Source organism: Erpetoichthys calabaricus, chromosome 10, assembly GCF_900747795.2.
Source record: "Erpetoichthys calabaricus chromosome 10, fErpCal1.3, whole genome shotgun sequence".
Taxonomy (NCBI): Eukaryota; Metazoa; Chordata; class Cladistia; order Polypteriformes; family Polypteridae; genus Erpetoichthys; species Erpetoichthys calabaricus.
The window spans coordinates 151,990,606-152,002,486 of NC_041403.2; the positions used below are offsets into that span (position 1 = coordinate 151,990,606).

At 39.9% G+C, this 11,881-nt stretch overlaps 1 protein-coding gene across 13 annotated transcripts in view; it reads left to right on the top strand.

Moving 5' to 3' along the window:
- Window positions 1-10,122, top strand: part of LOC114659554 (band 4.1-like protein 1) — a 357,357-nt gene extending 347,235 nt beyond the window's left edge. For all 13 annotated transcript variants that reach the window (XM_051932518.1, XM_028812112.2, XM_051932521.1 and 10 more), the window contains 2 exons: window positions 3,927-4,043; window positions 9,898-10,122. In XM_051932518.1, coding sequence (XP_051788478.1) covers window positions 3,927-4,043; window positions 9,898-9,903 — 123 coding nt within the window. In that variant the 3' untranslated portion in view covers window positions 9,904-10,122. The remainder of the gene's footprint in view (window positions 1-3,926; window positions 4,044-9,897) is intronic.
- The last annotated feature ends 1,759 nt before the right edge of the window (window positions 10,123-11,881 follow it).

Here is an 11,881-nt window from a genome sequence, read left to right on the forward strand (position 1 = left end):
CTATTTCTTCCTCCTCACGTTCTCTTCCCCTGCACTTCCAATCCCATCACTATTTTGCTCACATATTCATTGTCTCTCCTCATCACATGTCCATTCCACTTCGGTCTGCTTTCCTGTATTTTTGCTGTTCTTTTGATTGCCTCGTTTCCTATTTTTTTCTCCTCCTTTTATTGCCCACGTTTCAGGTCCATTGCTGGCCTTATCGCTGTCTTAAAAACCTCACTTTTGACCTTCACCTTAATTCTTCAATCAGACAATACTCATGATACTTTCTTCCAATTGTTCCATCCACACTGCACTCTATGGGTTATTTCTGCATCTAATTTTCCATCTCAAACTGTCATACTGGTGTTGTCCCTCTAATATACTCATTCCTAATCCTGTCTACCCTTGTTACTTCAAGCAAAAATCATAGCATCTTCAACTCTGCCACTTCTAGATCTGCCTCCTGTCTTTTCATCAGTGCCACCATCTCCAAGTCATACAACATAGTGGGTCTCACTACCATTTTATACTCCTTCCCTTTCATTCCTGCAGATGCTCTTCTATCACAAATCACTCCTGCCACTCTTCTCCATCTCTCTGCCACACTCTCTATTGCCCTTAAATATTGTAATAAGTGTATGATAGATAGACAGATAGACAGACATACAGAGAGACAGACATGAGGTTGAATTGTTTTGAAAGAATATGCAGCCGCGCATATACAACAGCACAGAATACCAACATGAAAATGGTGAAGTAAGGTGGAAGAAGAATTATGATTTGGGCTTGCTTTTGGGGCCTGGAAGGCTTGCCATGATCAAGGGCCACGTGGATTCCAAGGTTTTGTCAAGGAAACCTACACGATAATGTAAGGGTGGCTCTCTGCCAGCTGAAGCTCATCAGAAGGTGGATGATGCAGCAGAAAAATTACCCTTCTTCTTCTTTCTGGTGCTCCCAATTAAGGTGGATCATCAGTCTCCATCTAGCTCTGTCTTTTACATCACTTTCTGTTACACTACTGCCTTCGTGTCCTCCCTGACCACATCCGTAACCCTCCTCTTTGGCCTTTCTCTTTTCCTCTTTGCCTGGTGGTTCCATCCTCAACATTCTTTTCCCAATGTACCCCTCATTTCTCCTCTGTACATGCCCAGACCATCTCAGTCTAGCTTATCTCACTTAGTCACTGAACATCTTCAACTCCACCACCCCCTGCCTCCCGTCTTTTCATCAGTGCCACTGTCTCCAAACCACACAAAATAGCTGCTCTCTCTACCATTTTATAGATCTTCCCTTTCATTCTTGCAGATACTCTTCTATCAGAAATCACTCCTCACACTTCTACACCCAGTCCACCCTGTCTGCACTCTTTTCTTCACCTCTCTGATGTACTCTCCATTGACCTTAAACATCAAAATAAGTCCATGATAGATACATAGATAGCTTCTCCGTCTCGCGGCCATCTTGCCTAGGTATGAGGCAGGCGTCTGTTCTTTGTAGAAAGGACTCTGCAAAGCACGAATAAAAAGTCTCCGGCAGTTCGGATGCTTTCTTGGCACCTACCTCGGAACGTCGACGATCCAGTTCCAGCTCCTTATAATAATCTTCTGGAGTGGCGATTGTACAACGTTCCAGGTGCCGCCCCGCCCGGGGTTGCTCTGCTTTAATCTGTGCCTGCTCTTCCTCACTGCCTGTCAGGTAAGCCCACGTCGTCGCAGCATCGGGTTGGACGGACGTCTTCTGGAGAGACCCTGTCTTTTTCCCCGATTTTTTCCCCATCGTGGTCTGCAGTTCAGCACGGCTTGCCGTTGCAGCGCTCTCGGTAATGAGTGGTGTCTGTACCTCCATGTGTTCAAGAGGGACCTTCCTAGGGTTTCTGCCACCACAAAAGTTATTTTTAAATGCAGGTTCCGGTCCACTTGGATGAACCAGGCTCCTGCCGCCTACGCCAATGTAACAGTAGAGCCCTTTGTCCACTTCTTGAACCCTCAGGTACCACTCTGAACACGAGGTAAAAGTATAAATACTATTTATTTTATAAATATACTGTGCACAAAGCACCTTCCACTCCAAACTCATATAAACAATAAACTCTCAATAAACCAATACTCTCTCCTCCTCGCCCAGACACTTGCCACCCTACCTCCCAGCTCAGCTCAGTGTACTGGGCTTCCCACAGTCCTTTTACAGCCCCTGACCCGGATGTGGTTCCTGGCACAACCCACAAGTCCGTTTCCTTCCGGGTCAGGGCAAACAGTCTTCTTCATCCCGGGAGCACGTCGTTTCCTCTGGTCACGTGACTGTGACGCACTCCCTGGTTATAGGGCACGCAAGAGCTCACTAGCCCCCCTACAGCAACTCCCGGTGGTCCCCAAGGTATCCAGCAGGGCTGTGTATACAAACTACAAAGTCCATGAGGCCCTGCTGGAACTCAGGGCACCATCATGCTGTCCGGAGGGCTCCTCCTAGCGGCCTGGGGGTGGCGACCGGAGTCTGTAGCCGGTCGTCCATCACAATAGATAGATAGATAGATAGATAGATAGATAGATAGATAGATAGATAGATAGATAGATAGATAGATAGATAGATAGATAGATAGATAGATAGATAGATAGATATGTGAAAGGCACTATATGATAGATATGTGAAAGGCACTATATGATAGATAGATAGATAGATAGATAGATAGATAGATAGATAGATAGATAGATAGATAGATAGATAGATAGATAGATAGATTTTAATTTGTCCCCAGGGGGAAATTAGGCTCTCTTAATAAACATAAAGTCAACCTACTGTAAATACAACCCCAAAATAAAATGACCATGTAATATCATAAAATGATGTACATTTCCAGTACAGATCAGGAAACATCATAAAATTCAATGTACTGTACGCCTGTCTGAAAATAGTGCTCACATAAATAGTGTAAGTATGAACAAAATTTTTATTAATACAACCCCAAAATAAAATGACCATGTAATATCATAAAATGATGTACATTTCCAGTACAGATCAGGAAACATCATAAAATTCAATGTACTTTACGCCTGTCTGAAAATAGTGCTCACATAAATAGTGTAAGTATGAACAAAATTTTTATTAAAACTTTTGAGAAACCTAAATAACTGGCTAAAAATTAAAAACAGCAAGCTATCATTTCCTAACCTGTGGGCCGTGGTGGCATTCTCAGCTGACTTAAATAGCCTGATGGACAGGTCTGGAGTGGTGATGTCAGAGTGGCCTCATCTCCCGGGGTTCCACCCACAAACTACAAGGAACATAAGTAAACTTAAAGACACTGTACAATGAATAATAAACAAAAATTGTGAAAATAAAAAAACTGTGCAAAATAGAAATATTAAAACAACAATAAATAAATAAACATATGTTAATATATCACACCAACAACCGCTCCTGGTAATAGTCCAAAATGGTGTCCCAGGAACATTACCGACAAAAATTGCAAAAAAAGAATAATTATAATGAATTAACTAAGCACATTAGAAAAACTGAGGTGGGCTGGCAGCCTGCCCGGGATTTGTTCCTGCCTTGCGCCCAGTGTTGGTTGGGATTGGCTCCAGCGGACCCCCGTGACCCCGTGTTAGGATATAGCGGGTTGGACAATGATTGACTGATTGACATTAGAAAAATGAAAAAAAGAAAGAACAGCCGTGAATATTGATACCCATGACAGTCTCCACAGAATTCTCCACTGATTACAAACAAATCCTACCACAACACTGCAAGGTACTTGCTTTAGTATAATAGCCATTCTTTAGTATAATAGTATACTAGCCATTCTCAGAATGCTTTAGTATAATAGCCATTCTTAGAATATTTGCAAAAATAAGCCCAGCTTTAAATGACTTGTTGCGGTGCCACTGGTATCCTGTTCTCACAGTTTTCTCCGAGTGTTTCCGTGTTCTTGGTCTCTCTTGCAGGCCCTAGCTATGGCAATTCAGGAAGCCAAGCAGCAGCACCCAGACATGCTTGTTACCAAGGCAGTGGTTGTCAGGGAAACAGAATGCACTCCACATGAGAATCCCAGGAAATCTCAGGTAAATGACAACTGTTAAAAGAAATGAAAGAAATGTTCAAGGACTGGTATGTGTCAGTATACATTAACTGTTCATTGAATACTTTTCAATAGAAAATAACTGCTTTGTGGAAACAGTGTGATCATAATTAAAATGTATCTTGTTATCCTACTTATTATAATCACTGACAGTGCAGATATCCTTGGTGTTAATTAGGACTGCTTATCAAATTATGGAAAACACTGGAACTTCAGACAGCAGGGTAGTTCCAGCAGTGCCGAATATTTCTGTCCATAAAAATGATTACATACTGATTCATCCAAATAAACAGCTGGGTCTTCAAGGGCACTCTCAGCTCAGTAACAATTCTTAAGAATTGATTGCCCTTTTTAATCTAATAACAAGCAGACAAAACACAAATGGGAATGGATCTGAATTAGTCTTGTAGCATTAGGCACACAAAAGAAAGGAAATGAATATCGAGATGTACTACTTTAATTTCTGCAGTGGGCGGGGTTTGTTCCTGCCTTGCACCCTGTGCTGCCTGGATTGGCTCCAGCAGACTCCCGTGACCCTGTGTTAGGATATAGCAGGTTGGATAATAACTGACTGACTGACTGACTACAATTTTATTCTCTGTGTTACAGTTGCAGTAATGTGACCTTGCTGCCCTAAAACTTGTGAAAAAGGAGAAAATTTCCAATTATAAAATATGTTGTGGCTATGGCTGTCCATCTCCAAATTATTTAGGATATTAGGTGGATTGGCAATGCTAAATTGGCCCGTGTGTGTGTGATGTGTGCATGTGTGTATGTGTAGGTGTGTGTGTGTGTTCACCCAGTAATAGACTGGTGCCCTGTCCTGGGGTTGTTCCCACCTTGCTTGCTGGGGATAGGCCTCTGCCCCCAGTGACTCAGCTCAGACTTTGAAAATGATACGGTATGGTGTTTTTTTTTTGTTTTTTTGAAAAAATGCACAATGAGAAGATCCAGCTGCATAGTTTGTCATCCTTTCTGCCCCCAGCTGTGCCTTTAGGACGGGAGTTCATTCAGTGCTACATCCTAAAAGCAGTCCCTGTGACATGAGAACTAAGCAGGGAGAGCACAGAGTGCAGTGATGTGCCATTACACTCGGCAGACTGGGTAAACCAGGACATTCGGGATGGGCAGGCAAGAAAGAAACCACAGAGAGAACACAAAAATAAACATAACAAAACGGAGGAAGCCTAATACATACACAAGATACACAGAGTTATCCAAGGTCAAATGCGGGTTTTGCAATCAAAAACCCTGAGGAAAATGGGAGCTTGCGAAAATGCTTCCTCCTTGTGTTTCCCTTACCCTCTCAATCACGTAACTGAATTTGAGATTCTATAAAATATAACCGTTAGAGATTGCTCCCATTGTAATATTGACTATTCAGAATGTAACTTAAAGACATCTACTGTTTAATGTACCTAACAAAATAAACAATTTAGGAACTGTGTGTGTCAATTAGCAGACTAAAGTAAGAATTTCACCGTACTATGTACATATGACTGCGGTGGGTTGGCACCCTGCCCAGGATGGGTTCCCTGCTTTGTGCCCTGTGTTGGCTGGGATTGACTCCAGCAGACCCCCGTGACCCTGTGTTTGGATTCAGCGGGTTGGAAAATGGATGGATGGATGGATGTACATATGACAATAAGGACTCTATAAACCTATAAATTTAACGCCCCGATTACTATGGAGCCTTGAATTACATTTACCATAATTATATTTTGATTCATAATTCAAACTAGTTTTATGTGTAATTACATTTTCAGTTTGTTAAATTGATGATTAGATGAACCATCAGTGTACTTAGCAATCTACATAGTGTATATACAGTGGCAGACGACAGGGGACCTTGCGCTACCGGGACACCTGGAGAGTGCAAGGACCGGGAGAGAAGCAATACCTTCCCCAGGACACGAGAGGGCAGCCCCCCTGGTTTGCATCAGGGCCATGGGACTGGAGCTTGGAAGCTCAATCCTGTTGGGTACCATGACCACCACCAGGGGGAACTTGGACAATCCTGGAGCCTTGGACGGCAGCACTTCCGCCACACCAGGAAGTGCTGCCGGAAGTTCATCAGGGAGCACCTGGAGTACAGCCGCGTGAACTATAAAAGGGGACTCCTCACTCCAATCGAGGAACCAGAGTCAAGAAGTAGTAGACAACGCTTGCTGGGAGGTATGGAGGAGATCGAGAGAGAATTGTGTGAGATTATTTTTGTACTTACTTGCCTGTGTATGGTGGCTGTGGTGCTTCGGAGCACTATGTATAAAAGAAGAATGCCTGGTGTCCTGAGTGTCTGTCTGTCAGGTTAGAGGAGCGACAGTGTCACAATACACATAACTGAGCCGCTAATTTGAATTAGAGTTACCTGTAATTTTTGACTAGTTAAATAAAATTGGAATTAGGCTACATTCACACTACTACATTTTTGTTTAAAAATGCAGCCATTTGTCTCTATTTTCGTCTATCGTCCACACTATTGAAGCATTTTTAACTACTTAAAACAGAGATTTCTGAAAAGAGAACCATATACACTGTATTCTCAACATTGCAGTGCAGATGGTTGAAAACGGAGAGCTTTGAAAATGCAGACTCTGATCACTCCCTGATTGGTGTGTGCTTATTACTTGGCCCAACTGCAACAACAACGTTTATTTATATAGCACATTTTCATACAAGCTATGTATATTTCTAGGCAACCTGGAATTACAGATATTTTTAATTTTGGATCTGATAAAACCTTAAGAGGCCCATCCTGCAAAGCGTGTGTCTCAATTTAATTAGAAATCATCCTTAAAGCACGCCCATCAGATAGAGGGAAGAGACAATAGTAGTTTGCAGAATGGTTGGTATTACTTGCTTTTCATGTGATAATATAGTACATGTATATTTGTATGTTCCTTATCAAGCCCTTTCTTCTTTGTGTGACTGCGATAATTTAAACTAACCTAAACTCTCAACTGAGGAAAGAGCATTTTTAGTAGAATCTCTGGAGCAGTGATAAAGTTAGCAATCCGCCCTTTACGGAAATTTAGGAACAACGTATTTGGTACACACATACCAATAAAATACACTGCTTCTATATTGCAGTACACTGTACAAATAAAGCCAAATGCTTTTCTTCAGTAATAATGAAGTATAGTGTTACACTTGAGGTGGAATTAGGACACTACAAGGACTAAAAGATAAGGGATCATTAGAAAGCTGGAAGTCATGAAACCAAAAAAAAGTGGTAACACTAAAAATCAGTCAAGCCTAGCGTCAAAACTAAAATAAAATTCTGACTCGTAGGTAAAATTCACAAGTGGTAGTTGAAGAGCGAAACAATAAACACATGTACTGAGATTTTAGTTTGTATCCACAAACTTGGACAATCTGAATGTCTGGCTGAACTTTATAACCGACAGACCGATGGCATTGTGAGAAGACGCAAATATATTTTAACCTTCAAAAAAATGGAAAAATTCAAAAGAATTAATGCCAAAAAAACTTTAATAGAGTTAGAAAAGGAATGAATATTCTGGATAAGTGTTACAACAAAAGAAAACAAATATGAATCACAATATATAGGTACACACATACTGAGATTTTAGGTTGTATCCATTACAAACTCGGACAATCTGGATGTCTAACAGGCTGAACTTTATACCGACTGATCGATGACATTGTGAGTAGATGCAAATATATTTTAACCTTCAGAAAAATGGAAGAATTCAAAAGAATTAATGACAAAAAAACTTTAATAGAGTTAGAAAAGGAATGAATATTCTGGATAAGTGTTACAACAAAAGAAAACAAATATGAATCACAATATATAGGTACACACATACTGAGATTTTAGTCTGTATCCACAAACTTGGACAATCTGATGTGTAACAGGCTGAACTTTATACCGACTGACAGATGGCGTTGTGAAAAGAAGCAAATATATTTTAACCTCCATAAAAATGGAAGAATTCAAAAGAATTACTGCATACATTTTTTTACAGAGTTAGAAAAAAAACAAATAAATATACAGGAGAAGTATTACCAAAAAAAGAAAACAAATATGAATCACAATATATAGGTACACACATACTGAGATTTAAGTTTGCATCCACAAACTCGGACAATCTGTATGTCTAACAGGCTGAACTTTTTACCCACTGATCGATAACATTATGAGTAGATGCAAATATATTTTAACCTCCATAAAAATTGAAGAATTCAAGTGAATTAATGAGAAAGAACTTTAACAGAGTCAGAAAAAGGAATAAATATGCAGGGTAATTGTTACAAGAAAAGAAAACAAATATGAATCACAATATATAGGTACACACATACTGAGAGTTTAGGTTGTATCCACAAACTCGGACAATCTGGATGTCTAACAGGCTGAACTTTATACCCACTGATCGATGGCGCTGTGAGTAGATGCAAATATATTTTAACCTCCATTAAAGTGGAAGAATTAAAGTGAATTAATGCAAAAAAAACTTTAATAGAGTTTGAAAAAGGAATAAATATGCAGGAAAAGTGTTATAGAAAAGAAAACATATATGAATCACAATATATAGGCTCATCGGGTCAATATTATCATATGTACATAATACAGTGAAATTCTTACTTGAATATGCAAACTGACATTGAGAGATCGTGGCAAAAAATTGTACAATACTCTACTGGATACATTCCCCTTTTCATTATGCAGATAAACTATTACAAACTGCTGTCCTTTTCACCACAAAAACAAAACTATTCCTGCTTGGCACAAGCCTAATGCTTTGTTCCTTTTACCTCGGAAGTTGGATGTTGGAGCTGGCAGTGATGTCACACCCGAGTTGGCTGCATTCCAGTAAAACATTCAGAAAACCAATATGGATGTGTCCAGGAAAACCCTTGTTGAGGTTGCTCTATCTGAAAAAATCCCACTTGATAACAACACATTACGTGGTATTTTGCCTATCTAAACACTGTAGCACCATGTCTACAGATAGATGTTGGAAAGTACTGTGTGTACGACTGATTTAATGAGAGACAAAAAGACATATTTATTTCTATAGCACATTTTCATATAAACAATGTAGCTCAAAGTGCTTTACATGATGAAGCAAGATAAAAAAGACAAAATAAATAAGAATTAAATTTAGGGAACACTAATTAACATAGAATAAAAGTAAGGTCAGATAGCCAGGGAGGACAGAAAAAAACAAAAAAAAACTCCAGATGGCTGGGGAAAAAAAATAAAATCTGCAGGGGTTCCAAGGCCACGAGACCACCCAGCCCCCTCTAGGCATTCTACCTAACATAAATGACCTCAATCAGTCCTCATTGTATTCAGGGTTCTCATGGAAGAATGTGCTAACAAACCCTATAAAGCTTTCACTAAAGCTCGCAGTGTACGGTGCCATTTTGGATTGACTCTGACTTGACAGATCATGTCTGAATGTCCGAGTTGATAGATCTGGCTTGCAGTTGACAATTTCAATTACCAACTTGGTCAGCGGTAACTTGTTTAATGACAGTAGATTTAATCCTAGCCTTAAAGACTGAAGAACAGTCGTAGACTACTAAGCACTGTTGTAAGTTGCTCTGGATAAGAGCGTCTGCTAAATGATGTAAATGTAAATGTATCTTGGAAATTCCGACTTCTGACTTCAAATGGAAAGCAGCATAAAACTAGGTGTTCTTTTAAATCTTTGTTACTTATGACTTTCTAATTCTTTTAATCAGAAGTTCTTGTAGGAGTATATCTTTCTTGTGAGAAATGTCACTTATAAACGATACAGTAGGCAGACTGATGGACAAATATCTAAAATATTTTACAATGTTTACTAACACATGTTTTCTAAATGCAGTCTTGATCTCTGGCGATGTGGTCTGGGGACCAGGGCTTCTCATGGGAAAGGGACCAGAGGGATTTCTTGCCTGCTATAGCCCACCTCTGCCTTCAAGACCCCACGGCTGCTTCGTGACATCACAACAACCTGGCGGCAAGGAAAAAAAAGATAGAAACTACACAGAACAACCTGACTGCTATGCAAGAGGATGACAATAAATATACAAGTGAACAAAAAAAAAAACCTAATGAATAAAACACAACTCTATCCAAGCACCACTCTTGCTACTTTGCCTGATCTCACCCGCATCAGCCCTGTGGAAGCCTTCACTTTTATGTACAGGAGCTCCCAAGTGGCCAGCCCTTCTTCACAGCTTCAATGGATTTGCATGTGCTGTTTCACACTGTGCTGAAAAGATAGTCTAAAAAGCAGCCTTGAGTACTGATGGTATGGTTTATAACCGCTGTCCTTGGCAAAGATGCTGGCAAGGTGCCAACTGCTTTCGAGGTGTGCAAATCGTATATCACTCTTTTCTTCAGCTTAGTTTGGGTTTTGACACTCAATGAGAATGAACGACCCTGCTGCCTTTTCAAATGGGATGTAATGAAGTTGGAGTAATTTCCTGGTAAGCGATCTATAAAAAAGCCATCAGCAGCGACGGATCTGCTTTGCCATCTTGTTTTCCTTTGGTAACTACAATCAGGGAAGGCAAGCTCAGGATGGAGTTTATAAACCTGTGCAAGCTGGAGAAACGGGGTGACTAACAGCATCATCGTCATCATCAGCAGAAGCAGCAGCAAGGGATGGTGTGAACCTCTTGCGTTGGGGGAAAAGAAAAGCATGAAAAAACAAATTCACCATCTAGTTCTATCAGCCTAATCTGTATCAAATAAACTGCATAGAATACAAGGGTTTCCAGCGGAACTGTTGGCAAATTCTATCCTGTAGCCACTGACAGCAGCATTCCTTTAACTTCCACATCAATGCACGAGTCTCAATGAAAACAACCTTCTTCTATCTGAGACGCATGTTTAGAAGGCTGGTAAAGTGTGACAAGACGGCTGCTTCGTGACAAACGAACTAAATAGACAAGTCAGCCCCGTCGGCTGTTAAGATCGAACACTGCAAGTTATTTCCCCTCTCCAACAAGTCCTGGTCTGTTCTGCATAAAATAATTACCAAAACAAATATGGGGTCTGGTCTCATCTATAGCAGGTCCCAGAGCAGGAAACTCAAAGGGAGTTTCAGGAATAAGGTTTAAAAAACTGGGCTTGGTTCCAATCATCTGGATTTCCATTCCCTGGTTCCTAAACCCATTTCCCACCCCTTTATATCAATGAATTAATTAATTGCATAGTCTTGTTAAAATTAATTTGAAGCAAAATGTTTCTAATATATACAATTTATCAAAAAGTGAGATTTTCTTTTTTTTTTTGTTTTGTTTTTTTAAGTTATGTCGTTTGAATTTGCCTGTGTATTTATGGAAATGATGAATGTAAGGCTGTGACTTTCTCTTCCAGAAAAACTGAGTGCATAATCTGATCAGGACCCGAGAGATGAAGCATGAGGAACAAGAATGTTCTAACAAATTCTTTCGAAAATCCCAAAATAGTTTCCAAACAATATTTTTTGAAAAGGGTTCATTATATGCTGTATTTTTCGCACCGTTTTTCACATGATCTGTTTTTTACATTTCTCACATCTGATTTTATTTTTTTCTAATTTATAATTCTGACTATTTGTTTTATTTAAGTAGCCACCTACTAAAGGTCGCTTATGCCTTACAGTCCACCCATATGTTCCGAGTGCTCCACTTGTAATGCTGCAATCAGTCAGCCATCACTTATAAAACCTTTTCAAAGTGAGTACTGTCACATAGCTATTTACAAAGCTTTTAACGCAATTGAAGTGAAATTCATATCTTAGGGTATAGCAGTAGAAGTGCAGAATTTAGAAATTAAATCAACAGTACATCAGGAGGGCAAGAAGAAGGGGAAAGGAA